Source organism: Mauremys reevesii, linkage group 3, assembly GCF_016161935.1.
Source record: "Mauremys reevesii isolate NIE-2019 linkage group 3, ASM1616193v1, whole genome shotgun sequence".
Taxonomy (NCBI): Eukaryota; Metazoa; Chordata; order Testudines; family Geoemydidae; genus Mauremys; species Mauremys reevesii.
In genome coordinates this window covers 206,480,464-206,496,045 of record NC_052625.1, presented here as the reverse complement: position 1 = coordinate 206,496,045, position 15,582 = coordinate 206,480,464, and the positions used below count along the sequence as shown (strand labels likewise).

The following is a 15,582-nucleotide window of genomic DNA, read 5'->3' as shown; positions in this document are numbered from 1 at the left end:
AGACCAATAAATAAACGCGCCGTCCCGCGCCTGCGAGGCCGGGCCAGGGCCGAGCCTCATGTGGTCCGGGGCGCTCCTGGAGCCCTCACGCTCCCCAGGCCACGACAACCGGGCGCCCGTGACCACAGCAGGCAAAGTGCAAGTCAGCTCCCTCCCGGGCAATATACAAAGGGATCGGGCTGTAGCTATAATACAGGGGCCGGGCGGGAACCCTCCCTGGGAAGGCTGCAGCGCTCACACCAAAGTGACAACTGAAATAAATAAGGGGGATGAGGTGGTGAGGGGGCAGGGGGCCCTCCCCCCCCGGCAGCCCCATGTGTATTTACAATTCGGTTCTCCTCTCTAGGCCTTGTCGGAGTCCGTGGGGTCCCAGGATCTGCGGCTGGACAGAAAGCACCGGGGTGGTGGGCTGGTTGGTTGAAACTGTTATAATGTGTGATAGTGCAGGCCGCGGCTGTACACGCAAACCCTCCAGTGTCTATGGCAGGCCGGGCACGGCCGGGCGGCGTCACGTGAGGCAGCAGGGCTCGGAGCTAGTATTCGTCCTGGTCCTCCGGCGGCTGGTCCTCCACCTCGTCATCCTCCGGCGGCGCAAAGCCTTCCTGTGGGGGCGCAGAGACGGGGTGAGCCTCCCCTGGCCCTGGCCCACGGAACCCCCCCCGAGAGACTCCCACCAGGGAGGGGAACTCAGCCCCAGCCCGCTCCCAGCGCCAGGTGCACGGCTCCGACCGGCCTGCCCGGGAGCCACCCGTGCTCAGTGCCCGGCGGGCAGGCACGTGCCCTGGCACTGAGGAGAGACCCGCAGAACGGGATGGAGCCAGGCACAAAGATCTGAGCGTGAGCCCCTGACCCGGCCCGGGCAGGGCGGAGAGCTGACAGGCTCCCCCCTGACGCTCAGCGGCTGGCGCTCGCACGGGCACTGACCTCGGTAGCATACAGGATGCCGATGATGCCGGCGATGACAGGGCTGTTCTCGCTCTCGTGCTCCTGGCAGATCAGCTCGATGTCCCGCAGTTTGCTGAAGTAGAAATCGCGCTCCTTCTCCAGCCCATCCACCGTCAGCTTCAGGTCCATGAGCTGCGCAGAGCAGGGCAGGGAGAGGGGCTGTTACCAGCGCCCAGCGGGACCCGGCGTCTGCCCCCCCAGCGCCCCACGGACCCGGCCTGTGCCTCCCAGCGCCCTGCAGGACCCAGCGTCTGCGCCCCCCAGCGCCCCACGGACCCGGCCTGTGCCTCCCAGCGCCCTGCAGGACCCAGCGTCTGCGACCCCCAGCGCCCCACGGACCCGGCCTGTGCCTCCCAGCGCCCTGCAGGACCCAGCGTCTGCGTGCCTCAGTGCCCCATGGACCCGGCGTCTGCGCCCCCCAGCGCCCCACGGACCCGGCCTGTGCCTCCCAGCACCCTGCAGGCCCCAGCGTCTGTGTGCCTCAGTGCCCCATGGACCCAGCGTCTGCGCCCCCCAGCGCCCCACGGACCCGGCCTGTGCCTCCCAGCGCCCTGCAGGACCCAGCGTCTGCGTGCCACAGAGCCCCAAGGACCCGGCGTCGCCCCAGCGCCCCACAGACCTGGCCTGTGCCTCCCAGCGCCCTGCAGGACCCAGCGTCTGAGTGCCTCAGTGCCCCATGGACCCAGCGTCTGCGCCCCCCAGCGCCCCAAGGACCAGGCCTGTGCCTCCCAGCGCCCAGCAGGACCCAGCGTCTGCGCCCCCCAGCGCCCCACGGACCCGGCCTGTGCCTCCCAGCGCCCTGCAGGACCCAGCGTCTGCGTGCCTCAGTGCCCCATGGACCCGGCGTCTGCGCCCCCCAGCGCCCCGCGGACCCGGCCTGTGCCTCCCAGCACCCTGCAGGCCCCAGCGTCTGCTTGCCTCAGTGCCCCATGGACCCAGCGTCTGCGCCCCCCAGCGCCCCACGGACCCGGCCTGTGCATCCCAGCGCCCTGCAGGACCCAGCGTCTGCGCCCCCCAGCGCCCCACGGACCCGGCCTGTGCCTCCCAGCGCCCTGCAGGACCCAGCGTCTGTGTGCATCAGTGCCCCATGGACCCAACGTCTGCGCCCCCCAGCGCCCCACGGACCCGGCCTGTGCCTCCCAGCGCCCTGCAGGACCCAGCGTCTGCGTGCCTCAGTGCCCCACGGACCCAGCGTCTGCGCCCCCCAGCGCCCCACGGACCCGGCCTGTGCCTCCCAGCGCCCTGCAGGACCCAGTGTCTGCGCCCCGCAGCGCCCCACGGACCCGGCCTGTGCCTCCCAGCGCCCTGCAGGACCCAGTGTCTGCGTGCCTCAGTGCCCCATGGACCCAGCGTCTGCGCCCCCCAGCGCCCCACGGACCCGGCCTGTGCCTCCCAGCGCCCTGCAGGACCCAGCGTCTGTGTCCCTCAGTGCCCCATGGACCCGGCGTCTGCCCCCCCAGCGCCCCACGGACCTGGCCTGTGCCTCCCAGCGCCCTGCAGGACCCAGCGTCTGCACCCCCCAGCGCCCCACGGACCCGGCCTGTGCCTCCCAGCACCCTGCAGGACCCAGCGTCTGCACCCCCCAGCACCCCACGGACCCGGCCTGTGCCTCCCAGCGCCCTGCAGGACCCAGCGTCTGCGTGCCTCAGAGCCCCACGGACCCAGCACCTGTGTCCCCCAGTATCCCCTATGGGCCTTGGTGTCTGTGCCCCCCAGCGCCCCACAGGACTTGGCAACTGTGCCCCCCAGTGCCCCCCAGGACCCGGCATCTGTGCCCCTCTGGACCCTCCCAGCAGAACCCGGCGCCTGTGCCCTCCCAGTGCCCCACGGGTCCGGTGTCTGTTCCCCCAGAGCCCAGCGGGACCTGGCACCTGTGCCCCCCAGCACCCCCTGTGGGACTGGAGCCTGTGCCCCTGGAGCAGCCCCCCGCCCCCGCCCCTGCCCACCTGCTGGTTGAGCTCCAGGATCTGGGTGTCGGCCTCACTGCCCCAGTTGCGGGCAGCAGGCGGGTTTTGCCGGGTGATGTTGCTGGGGATGACATTGGTCACTCGGGTTGGCACCGGCATCGTCTTCGGGGTTGTGGGGAGGTTCTCTGGGGCTGGAGAGCCGCCCGAGACAGCCAGAGGTTAGCACGGGTCCCGCACAGCCCCAGCGCTGCCCCCAAGCCTGGCTCCCGGGCACGGCCCCCAGCGCTGCCCCCAAGCCTGGCTCCCAGGCACAGCCCCAGCGCTGCCCCAAGCCTGGCTCCCGGCACGCCCCAGCGCTGCCCCGGCACGCCCCAGCACGCCCCAGCACGGCCCCCAAGCCTGGCTCCCAGCGCTGCCCCCCAAGCCTGGCTCCCCCGGGCACGGCCCCCCCCAGCGCTGCCCCCCAAGCCTGGCTCCCGGGCACAGCCCCAAGCCTGGCTCCCCCAGCGCTGCCCCCAAGTCTGGCTCCCGGGCACGGCCCCAGCGCTGCCCCCAAGCCTGGCTCCCGGCACGGCCCCCAGCGCTGCCCCCCCCAAGCCTGGCTCCCCCGGGCACGGCTTGCTCCCAGAGCCCCTGCGGGGTGTGGGGCGCGGGCATGCGGGGCGCGGGGGCAGCGGGTCAGGCAGTCGCTGGCCAGGGGGCTGCAGACACAGACCACGGCGCAGGGGGGTGCTGCTTAGAGCGCAGGACTCAGGACGCCTGGGTTCCACGCCCTAAGTCCTGGGTCTTCCCTGCCTCGGTTTCCCCAGATGGGAGAACAAGGCCTCCCCCAGGGTGGGGCAGGCTGTGGGGGGGCCGTTCATTACCAATTGGGAAGGGCAGGGCACGGGAATGCCTGTGGGGCAGCCCCATGGCCCTGGGGGCAGCGGGGTACGGATGTCGCCCCCCGGAACTGGCGCTCCCCCCTGCCAGGAGTATGCTGGGGAGGTGCCATGCACAGCCATGCACCTGCCCCAGCTCGGTGCCCCCCCATAAACCCCAGAGCTCAGCAGGCTCCGCCCCTGCTGCGCCCCCCACCCCGCCCCAAGCCAGCCCCCACTCCCTGCGCGCCGGGGAATCCGCCTGCCCCCAGCCCCCAGCCCATCGCCCTGCACCCCTCACCACCCCGCCCCAGCCCACCGCCTGCACCCCTTGACACTCCCCATAACCCAGCCCCCACCTGCACCCCCTCGCCACTCCCGCCCCAGCCCACTACCTGCACCCCTCACCGCTCCCTGCCCCAGCCCATCGCCCTGCACCCGCCTAGCCGCCCTCTGCCCCCCAGCCCACCGCCTGCACCCCTTGACACTCCCCATAACCCAGCCCCCACCTGCACCGCCCTCACCGCTCCCTGCCCCCCAGCCCATCGCCCTGCACCCGCCTAGCCGCCATCTGCCCCTCAGCCCACTACCTGCACCCCTCGCCACTCCCCATCCCCAGCCCATCGCCCTGCACCTGCCTAGCCGCCTCTGCCCCCAGCCCACCGCCTGCACCCCTCGCCACTCCCCATAACCCAGCCCATCGCCCTGCACCCCTCACCACTCCCCATCCCCAGCCCATCGCCCTGCACCTCACCACCCTCCCGCCCCAGCCCACCGCCTGCACCCTCCTTGACACTCCCCATAACCCAGCCCCCACCTGCACCCCTCACCGCTCCCCATCCCCCCATCGCCCTGCACCCCTTGACACTCCCCATAACCCAGCCTCCCACCTGCACCCCCGCCACCCCGCCCCAGCCCACTACCTGCACCCTCACCGCTCCCTGCCCCCAGCCCATCGCCCTGCACCCGCCTAGCCGCCTCTGCCCCCAGCCCCTCACCTGCACCCCCTCACCGCTCCCTGCCTCCCAGCCCATCGCCCTGCACCCCTCGCCGCTCCCTGCCCCCAGCCCATCGCCCTGCACCCGCCTAGCCGCTCCTGCCCCAGCCCATCGCCCAGCACCCCTCACCACCCCGCCCCAGCCCACTACCTGCACCCCTCACCGCCTCCCTGCCCCCCAGCCCATCACCCTGCACCCGCCTAGCCGCCCCAGCCCCCCACCTGCACCCCCCTCGCCACTCCCCATCCCCCAGCCCATCGCCCGGCCCACCCCCACCCTCTGCCCCCAAGCCCATCGCCCTGCCTCCCCCTCGCCACCCCCTGCCCTGACGGGACGCGTGGCCCCAAGCAGCAGGAGGAGCTGCAGCTCTGTGCCCACCCAGCTGCCCGCAGTGCTCAGCCCGGCCAGGCCAGGGCTCCCAGTGCAGGGACACAATGGGCTGTGCCACTCCCAGCTTGGGGGCACCAAATCCCACGGGGGGGGGGGAGGGGGGGAGGGCTGGGCAGGACTGAGATGGGGACCGCAGAGGGAAAGGAGAATAACCCCCTGTGCCCATGGCCGGAGGCTGGCGTGGGCCGGGGGGTGCTCAGGGGGGGTACCACGCACAGCCCTCGGGAGCAGGGAGCTGGTGGGACTCTGCATCGCGCTGGGGAGGGGCCTGGCTGACAGCCAGTGGGAGGAGGAAGGGCCTGCGTGGGCAACGGGCGCTGCCAGGGTGCACCCCGAGCCCCTGCGCCAGGGCTGCCTGACAGGACCCAGGCCAGGCCTAGGGAGCAGATGGCACAAGAGCCAGGGTCCCAGGGTGCTCGGCAGCCAATGCCCCTGCAGGGCCGGGCACAGCTGGACCGTGTCCTAACGCCGAGGCAGCCCCAGCTCAGAATTCCCCCCGCTCCCAGCCCTGCCCCGTCCCCTCCACACCTACTTGGCACCAGTGGTCGGGCACTCCCAAGCCAGCGGCACCACGCCCCCCAGGGGCAGGGCCCGACTGGCACCAGGGGCTGGGGCAGGCAGCCGAAGGCCATGCTAGCAAGCTGTGCGACCCAGGCGGAGTCGGGATCCTGCGGGCGCAGGGGCAGGGGTGCCAGCTGTCTCCAGGGGTCGGCGACATTACCTGCAGTGCCAATGGGTTTCTTGGGTTTGTTGAAGTTGTGATCACCTGGGTTTGGAGACGGTGCCACCTCCTGCCCTTGCCGTGCCAGCAGCGGGTTGTATTCCTTCCCGTCGTAGTTGGCATCGAAGAATTTCTTAAACCACTGAATAAACTCAAAATTATCCTGGAACTTCCCTTTCACCAGCTTCTCCACCGCGATGATCTGGAACAACAGGCAGAGCGTGAGGGGCTGGCAGGCCCGTGCTCCCCCACGGCGCCCGGGGGCAGTGCCACGGCAGCTCCTGCAGCTCAACTGGCATTTGCCCACAACCACGGTTGCTGAGAGACACTGGGGTAATGTCGATTCCTATCGGCCTGTCTCAGTCAGTCCAAAGCATTGGTGGAGGCAGCGGGTGCTGGCGGTGGGTGGCTGGCAGGCACAGGGAGGGGTACTGACGGGAACGTGGGGGCATTGGCGGACACAGGGGGTGCTGACTGGCACAGAGGGAGTGCTGGCAGACATGGGGAATCTTGCAGGGGGTGGCTGGTGGGCATTAGGCACTCTTGGTGGAGGGGTAACTGGTAAGTGTGAGGGCTGCTGGCTGGCACAGAGGGAGGCTGGTGGGCACGCAGGGCTGTTGGTGGGGGGGGGGCTGGCAGGCACACCCAGGGGTGCTGGTGGGCACAAGGGGTGGCTGGCTGGCATGGGGAGGCTGGCAGGGGTGGCTGGCAGGCATGGGGAGGCTGGCAGGGGGTGGCTGGCAGGCATGGGGAGGCTGGCAGGCAGAGGGAGGCTGGCAGGGGGTGGCTGGCAGGCACAAGGGGTGTCTGGCAGGCATGGGGAGGCTAGCAGAGGGTGGCTGGCAGGCACACCCAGGGGTGCTGGTGGGCACAAGGGTTGGCTAGAGGCATGGGGAGGCTGGCAGAGGGTGGCTGGCAGGCAGGCACACACAGGGGTTCTGGCGGGGTGGGGCTGGCAGGCACACCCGGGGGTGCTGGTGGGCACAAGGGGTGGCTGGCCGGCATGGGGAGGCTGGCAGGCAGAGGGAAGCTGGCAGGGGGTGGCTGGCAGGCAGGGGGAGGCTGGCAGGGGTGGCTGGTAGGCAGGCACACACAGGGGTTCTGGCGGGGTGGGGCTGGCAGGCACAGGGAGGCTAGCAGGGGTGGCTGGCAGGCAGAGGGAAGCTGGCAGGCGGTGGCTGGAGGCAGGGGTGGCTGGCAGGCACACCCGGGGGTGCTGGTGAGCACAAGGGGTGGCTGGCAGAGGGTGGCTGGGGGGGGCAGGGACCCACCTTGTCCACCCCCATCTTCTTGAAGGCAGCCTGCAGCACTTTGAAGTTGTGGATGAATTCGTGCTCCAGCTTGGCCTGGAACTTCACCTTCCGCAGGTGCACGCAGCCCGGGAACAGCATGTCCATGAACTGGCAGTAGGCAGCACCTGCGGGCACAGGGCTGCCAACTTTCTAATTGCACAACACCAAAACCCCTGCCCCGCCCCTTCCCCGGGGCCCCGCCCCCTCTCACTCCTTCCCCCTCCCTCCATTGCTCGCTCTCCCCCACCCTCACTCACTTTCACTGGGCTGGGGCAGGGGATGAGGGCTCTGGGGGCTGGTGGGGGCTCGGGGCAGGGGGCGAGGCCGGGGATGGGGGCTCAGGGGGCAGGAGGGGGCTCGGGGCAGGGGGTGGGGCCGGGATGAGGGCTCAGGGGGCAGGAGGGGGCTCGGGGCAGGGGGCGAGGCCGGGGATGGGGCTCAGGGGCAGGAGGGGCTCGGGGCAGGGGTGGGGCCGGGATGAGGGCTCAGGGGCAGGAGGGGGCTCAGAGTCCCAGTGGCACTTACCGTGTCTCCCAGGTCCCTGCAGCCCCTAGGTGCATAGGCGGCCGGGGAGGTGCTGTGCGCTGCCCTCCTGCCCGCAGGTGCTGCCCCCGCAGCTCCCATTGGTCGCGGTTCCCAGCCAATGGGAGCAGCAGAGCCGGCACTCGGGTCGGGGGCACCGCGTGGAGCTTCCCTGGCTGCCCATGTGCCTAGGGGCTGCAGGGACCTGGCGGCTGCTTCCGGGAGCTGCGTGGAGCCAGGGCAGGTAGGGAGCCGGCGTTGGCCCTGGGCCCCCGCTGTGCTGCTGACCGGACTTTTAACAGCCCAGACGGCTGTGCCAACGGGAGCCGCCAGGGTCCCTTTTCCACTGGGCGTTCAGGTCAAAAACCGGACACCTGGCAACCCTATGCAGGCGGCATGGGCACGGGGCACCTGGCTTCCATGTCTGCCAGGAACGGCACAGCTCTGCCGATGCCCCCCCAGCCCCTGGATCCTGGCCCTGGGCCAGGATCCCCCTTGCCCTGCAGCCCCTGGCAGTGGCAGGGACAGGACAGAGGTTGGGAACTCAGCCACCCAGATGGCACCTCTCCCCGGCTGGGCTGGCTGGACGGGGCAGAGCAGCTGGGCCCCTCCTGTCCTTGCCCCTAGAGGGATCCGGTCCGGTCCGGTCCGGTCCGGGCCAGGCCCCCGGGCGCCCCTACCTGAGCAGAGCTGTTCGATCTTGGTGTAGTTGAGGTGCAGGGAGTCGTTGACCCAGGCCAGCATGTCATGACGACTCAGGTTCTCGCTGGTCACGGATGTGGAATACACATTGACGGCCATGCCCCAGCTGGTGCACAGAGAGACGGGTCACAGCCGGCTCAGCGACCCACCCGCTTCCCCCGGCCCAGCGCAGCTCCCAGTGGGCAGCGTCGGCCTGGGTCGCCTGCCACCCAGGGCTCAGGTGTGACGTGTCCCCAGGAAACACTGGGCTCCCCAGCGTGCCCAGCTCAGCCGGGGCGGGGCAATGGCTGCTGGGATGTGCAGGGCTGCGGGAAGGCGCGCGCCAGGGGCTGGGGTGTGCGCCAGGGAAGGCGCGGGAGGCCCTGCCTGGGGCGCCGGGGCGCGTGGGAGGCCCTGCCTGGGGGCACCAGGGGCCAGGGTGCGCGCAGGGCCCTGCTGGGCGCCAGGGGCCGGGCGCGCGGGCCCTGCTGGGAGGGGGCGAGGCACGCGGGGCCCTGTCGGGGCAAGGCGCACCAGGGGCCGAGCACGCTGGGGCCCTGCCGAGAGGGCGCACCGGGGCCGGGGCGCACCGGGGCCGGGCGCGCAGTGCCCTGCCGGGGAAGGCGCCGGGGCCGGGGCACGCAGTGCCCTGCCGGGGAAGGCAGGCTGGGGTACGCGCAGTGCCTTGCCGGGGAAGGCGCGCGGGCGTACAGGGGCCGGGTACGCGCAGTGCCCTGCATGGGACAAGGCGGGCTGGGGGTCCAGGGGCCGGTGCGCGCAGTGCCCTGCCCGGGAAGCGGGCTGGGGGTACAGGGGCCGGTGCGCGCAGTGCCCTGCCCGGGAAGGCGCCGGGGCCGGGTACGCGCAGTGCCCTGCCCGGGGAAGGCGGGCGGGGGGTACAGGGGCCGGGTACACGCAGTGCCCTGCGGGGGGAAGGCGGGCTGGGGGTACACGCAGGGGCAAGGCGGGCGGGGGGTACGGGGCAGGTACGCGCAGTGCCCTGCCCGGGGAAGGCGCGCCGGGGGCCGGGTACGCGCAGTGCCCTGCCCGGGGAAGGCGGGCTGGGGGTACACGCAGGGGCAAGGCGGGCTGGGGGTACAGGGGCGGGTACGCGCAGTGCCCTGCGGGGGGAAGGCGCGCCAGGGGCCGGGTACGCGCAGTGCCCTGCCCGGGGAAGGCAGGCTGGGGGTGCGCGCAGGGGCAAGGCGGGCTGGGGGTACAGGGCCGGGTACGCGCAGTGCCCTGCCAGGGGAAGGCAGGCTGGGGGTACACGCAGGGGCAAGGCAGGCTGGGGGTACAGGGCCGGGTACGCGCAGTGCCCTGCCCGCTCTCCTCGACAGCAGAACGCCCCCAGGCTTCGCCGCAGCAAGGAGCAGCGAGGGGCGGGGGCGGAAGTGCCCAGGGAGCCCCCGTGGAAGCAGGTGCTGGGAGCAAGGGGCGAGGGATGGGTGAGGGGTGCAGGGCCGCCCAGGAGGAGGAAGTGGGGCAATTTGCCCCAGGCCCCGGGCCCCACAGGGGCCCCCACAAGAGCTTTTTGGGGCCCCTGGAGCAGGGTCCTTCACTTGCTCTGGGGGCCCCGGAAAACTCTCGCAGGGCCTGGGGCCCCTGGAGCTTCTTCCGCTCCGGGTCTTCGGCGGCAATTCTGCGGCAGGGCCCCCTGAATGCTCTGGGCAGCCCTGGAGGGGTGTGGGCGGCCCAGCCCCCCACCCATCCCCCGCCCCACTGCCCACAGCACAGCCCCCCCACTGAGCCTCAGCCCTCCCCCCCCACAGTGCAGCTCCCCCCTGAGCACCCTACTCTCAGCACTGGGTCTGAGGGGACAGCGCCCCCTAGTGCAGCAGTTCTGAAGCTGGGCTCTGCAGACCCCAGGGGGCCTGCATTGCCTACCGATGAACCCGACACACCCACCAGTTGTTTGCACGACACATTCCCAGCGCACGAACAGCCCCGTGGCGCTCACCGCGTTGCACACTCCCTGTCGCACGAACAGCCCCGTGGCGCTCACCGCGTTGCACGTTCCCTGTCGCCCAAACAGCCCCGCGGCGCTCACCACACTGCACACTCCCTGTCACACGAACAGCCCCACGGCGCTCACCACACTGCACACTCCCTGTCGCACAAACAGCCCCGCGGCGCTCACCACACTGCACACTCCCTGTCACACGAACAGCCCCGCGGCGCTCACCGCGCTGCACCTTCCCTGTCGCACAAACAGCCCCGCGGCGCTCACCACACTGCACACTCCCTGTCGCACAAACAGCCCCGCGGCGCTCACCACACTGCACACTCCCTGTCGCACAAACAGCCCGCGGCGCTCACCACACTGCACACTCCCTGTCACACGAACAGCCCGCGGCGCTCACCACACTGCACACTCCCTGTCGCACAAACAGCCCCGGGCGCTCACCACACTGCACACTCCCTGTCGCACAAACAGCCCGCCGGGCGCCACCACACTGCACACTCCCTGTCGCACAAACAGCCCCACGGCGCTCACCACACTGCACACTCCTGTCGCACAAACAGCCCGCGGCGCTCACCACACTGCACACTCCCTGTCACACAAACAGCCCCACGGCGCTCACCACACTGCACACTCCCTGTCGCACCAACAGCCCCGCGGCGCTCACCACACTGCACACTCCCTGTCGCACAAACAGCCCCGCGGCGCTCACCACACTGCACACTCCCTGTCGCACCAACAGCCCTTGGCGCTCACCACACTGCACACTCCTGTCGCACAAACAGCCCCGCGGCGCTCACCACACTGCACACTCCCTGTCACACGAACAGCCCCGCAAGGCGCTCACCGCTGCACCTTCCCTGTCGCACAAACAGCCCCAGCGCCACCACACTGCACACTCCCTGTCACACGAACAGCCCCGCGGCGCTCACCACACTGCACAATCCCTGTCGCCCAAACAGCCCCGCGGCGCTCACCACACTGCACACTCCCTGTCGCACAAACAGCCCCGCGGCGCTCACCACACTGCACACTCCCTGTCGCACAAACAGCCCCGCGGCGCTCACCACACTGCACACTCCCTGTCACACGAACAGCCCCGCGGCGCTCACCGCGCTGCACCTTCCCTGTCGCACAAACAGCCCCGCGGCGCTCACCACACTGCACACTCCCTGTCACACGAACAGCCCTGCGGCGCTCACCGCGCTGCACCTTCCCTGTCGCCCAAACAGCCCCGCGGCGCTCACCACACTGCACACTCCCTGTCTCCCAAACAGCCCCCCGGCGCTCACCTCTCTGCACACTCCCTGTCGCCCAAACAGCCCCACGGCGCTCACCACACTGCACACTCCCTGTCGCCCAAACAGCCCCGCGGCGCTCACCACACTGCACACTCCCTGTCGCAAACAGCCCCTTGGCGCTCACCACACTGCACACTCCTGTCGCACAAACAGCCCAGCGCTCACCACACTGCACACTCCCTGTCGCACAAACAGCCCAGCGCGCCACCACACTGCACACTCCTGTCGCACAAACAGCCCGCGGCGCTCACCACACTGCACACTCCCTGTCGCACAAACAGCCCCGCGGCGCCACCACACTGCACACTCCTGTCGCACAAACAGCCCGCTGGCGCTCACCACACTGCACACTCCCTGTCGCACAAACAGCCCCGGCGCCACCACACTGCACACTCCTGTCGCACGAACAGCCCCGGGCGCTCACCACACTGCACACTCCTGTCGCACAAACAGCCCCGGGCGCCACCACACTGCACACTCCCTGTCACAAACAGCCCGCGGCGCTCACCACACTGCACACTCCCTGTCACACAAACAGCCTCGCCGGCGCTCACCACACTGCACACTCCCTGTCGCCCAAACAGCCCCGCGGCGCTCACCACACTGCACACTCCCTGTCGCACAAACAGCCCCACGGCGCTCACCACACTGCACACTCCCTGTCGCACAAACAGCCCCACGGCGCTCACCACACTGCACACTCCCTGTCGCACAAACAGCCCCGCGGCGCTCACCACACTGCACACTCCCTGTCGCACAAACAGCCCCTGGCGCTCACCACACTGCACACTCCTGTCACACGAACAGCCCACGGCGCTCACCACACTGCACACTCCCTGTCGCACAAACAGCCCCGCGGCGCTCACCACACTGCACACTCCCTGTCGCACAAACAGCCCCACGGCGCTCACCACACTGCACACTCCCTGTCGCACAAACAGCCCCGCGGCGCTCACCACACTGCACACTCCCTGTCACACGAACAGCCCTGCGGCACTCACCGCGCTGCACCTTCCCTGTCGCACAAACAGCCCTGCGGCGCTCACCACACTGCACACTCCCTGTCGCACAAACATCCCCGCAGCGCTCACAGCGCTGCACCTTCCCTGTTGCACAAACAGCCCCGCAGCGCTCACCACGTTGCACGTTCCCTGTCGCACAAACAGCCCTGCGGCGCTCACCACACTGCACACTCCCTGTCACACGAACAGCCCCGCGGCGCTCACCACACTGCACACTCCCTGTCACACGAACAGCCCTGCGGCGCTCACCGCGCTGCACCTTCCCTGTCGCACAAACAGCCCCGCGGCGCTCACCACACTGCACACTCCCTGTCGCACAAACAGCCCCGCGGCGCTCACTGCGTTGCACACTCCCTGTCACACGAACAGCCCCGCGGCGCTCACCGCACTGCACCTTCCCTGTCGCACAAACAGCCCCGCGGCGCTCACAGCGCTGCACCTTCCCTGTTGCACGAACAGCCCCGTGGCGCTCACCGCGTTGCACGTTCCCTGTCGCACAAACAGCCCCGCAGCGCTCACAGCGCTGCACCTTCCCTGTTGCACAAACAGCCCCGCAGCACTCACCACGTTGCACGTTCCCTGTCGCACAAACAGCCCCGCGGCGCTCACCACACTGCACACTCCCTGTCACACCAACAGCCCCGCGGCGCTCACCGCGCTGCACCTTCCCTGTCGCACAAACAGCCCCGTGGCGCTCACCACACTGCACACTCCCTGTCACACAAACAGCCCCGCGGCGCTCACCACACTGCACACTCCCTGTCACACGAACAGCGCCAAGGCGCCACCGCACTGCACACTCCTGTCGCACAAACAGCCCGCGGCGCTCACCGCACTGCACACTCCCTGTCGCACAAACAGCCCCGTGGCGCTCACCACACTGCACACTCCCTGTCACACGAACAGCCCCGCGGCGCTCACCACACTGCACACTCCCTGTCACACAAACAGCCCCGCGGCGCTCACCACACTGCACACTCCCTGTCACACGAACAGCCCCGCGGCGCTCACCGCACTGCACACTCCCTGTCGCACAAACAGCCCCGCGGCGCTCACCGCACTGCACACTCCTGTCGCACAAACAGCCCCGTGGCGCCACCACACTGCACACTCCCTGTCACACGAACAGCCCCGCGCGCCACCACACTGCACACTCCCTGTCGCACAAACAGCCCCTTGGCGCTCACCACACTGCACACTCCCTGTCACACGAACAGCCCCGCGGCGCTCACCACACTGCACACTCCCTGTCACACAAACAGCCCCGCGGCGCTCACCACACTGCACACTCCCTGTCGCACAAACAGCCCCGCGGCGCTCACCGCGCTGCACCTTCCCTGTCGCACAAACAGCCCCGCGGCGCTCACAGCGCTGCACGTTCCCTGTTGCACGAAGAGTCCCGCGGCGCTCACCACACTGCACACTCCCTGTCGCACAAACAGCCCCGCGGCGCTCACCACGCTGCACCTTCCCTGTCGCACAAACAGCTCCGCGGCGCTCACAGCGCTGCACCTTCCCTGTTGCACGAACAGTCCCGCGGCGCTCACCACACTGCACACTCCCTGTCGCACAAACAGCCCCGCGGCGCTCACCACGCTGCACCTTCCCTGTCGCACAAACAGCTCCGCGGCGCTCACAGCGCTGCACCTTCCCTGTTGCACGAACAGTCCCGCGGCGCTCACAGCGCTGCACCTTCCCTGTTGCACAAACAGCCCCGCGGCGCTCACAGCGCTGCACGTTCCCTGTCGCACAAACAGCCCCGCGGCGCTCACAGCGCTGCACCTTCCCTGTTGCACGAACAGTCCCGCGGCGCTCACCACACTGCACACTCCCTGTCGCACAAACAGCCCCGCGGCGCTCACCGCGCTGCACCTTCCCTGTTGCACAAACAGCCCTGCGGCGCTCACCGCACAAGCGTGAGCGTAAGACGCTCACTGCCTGGGACAGCAAATCAGAAGCAATGTCCATTTTTTGCTGAGACGTCTGGCAATGGAAGTGGAATATATTTGTACCATGTGTGAGCAAATTACATTAAAACAGAGACTTTTTAAAAGGCCCTAATTCTAGTTGTGCTGAAGCCAAGGACAATGCACAGTCAGCGAGGAGGGAACAGGTGAAGAACAGACAGTTTGAGGACAGAGACCCTGAGTGTGGTGTTATGGAATTTAGCAATGGACGAGCGCGATGCGTTGTATGCTTACAGATCCCATCAAACTGCGCAGCGAAACCTGCGAACCTGAACCCACAGCTCCCAGCAAGGCACTGGAGTATAAAGAGAAATCCAGAGATTTTCTCCAACGCAAGAGCAAGGGATACAATCCACAGAAACACAAATGACAAACGTAACATCAGTCCTGGCAAGGCTCTGAAAGCATCTTTCTTTCCAGCGCTTCGGCTTGCAAAGTGAAAACTCCCCTGCTGCTGGAGACCAACGGATTCTTCCTGCGGCTGTAGAAATGTGCGAAGTGCTGGTACGCGAAGGTGCAGCGAAGAAGAAAGGAGGACGACCAGGCCACTTGCAAAGGACACTGTTAGTAGGAGGACTAATGAGACTGTACATGTGAGCAGTTTGCAATTCCGCTTGAGGAGCCAGCTGTGCAATGAGTTCTTGGTCGTTATGTTTGGCTGGGGGAAATTTTGGAAGATTTTCCTTTTTGTCAGGAGTTACCGGACCAGCCAACGGGTCAGGAAATGTTCAGCTCACCAGATGAGCTCCCGACAGCTGAATCGCTGAACTAGGAGAAGTGTTGCAGTTTGCATGGACGGTGCCGCTGCCGTGACAGGCCACAGGAGTGGTGTCGAGCAAGAATCCGCGCCCGAAACCCACAGGTGACGAACACACCCAGGTCAGGCCCATGCAGCAAAGAGAATGGAACCCGAATTCCAGCTGTGACTGTTGTGAAGTCTGCCAAGTCCTGCCCTTTGAATGCTGCGTTTTGCTGAGCCGCGGTGAGCACCGGGAGCAGGACGTGGCACATTA

The 15,582-nt window shown here is 68.8% G+C and overlaps 1 protein-coding gene across 1 annotated transcript in view; it reads right to left on the bottom strand.

The window, feature by feature from the left end:
* Nucleotides 1-409: 409 nt before the first annotated feature.
* The window catches only part of LOC120401784 (microtubule-associated protein RP/EB family member 3-like), a 71,293-nt gene continuing 56,120 nt past the window's right edge, over nucleotides 410-15,582 (bottom strand). Inside the window, exons 2-7 of the mRNA XM_039532023.1 lie at nucleotides 8,316-8,443; nucleotides 7,093-7,238; nucleotides 5,822-6,023; nucleotides 2,892-3,043; nucleotides 925-1,077; nucleotides 410-602 (exon numbers count right to left, since the gene is read on the bottom strand). Coding sequence (XP_039387957.1) covers nucleotides 534-602; nucleotides 925-1,077; nucleotides 2,892-3,043; nucleotides 5,822-6,023; nucleotides 7,093-7,238; nucleotides 8,316-8,443 — 850 coding nt within the window. The 3' untranslated portion in view covers nucleotides 410-533. The remainder of the gene's footprint in view (nucleotides 603-924; nucleotides 1,078-2,891; nucleotides 3,044-5,821; nucleotides 6,024-7,092; nucleotides 7,239-8,315; nucleotides 8,444-15,582) is intronic.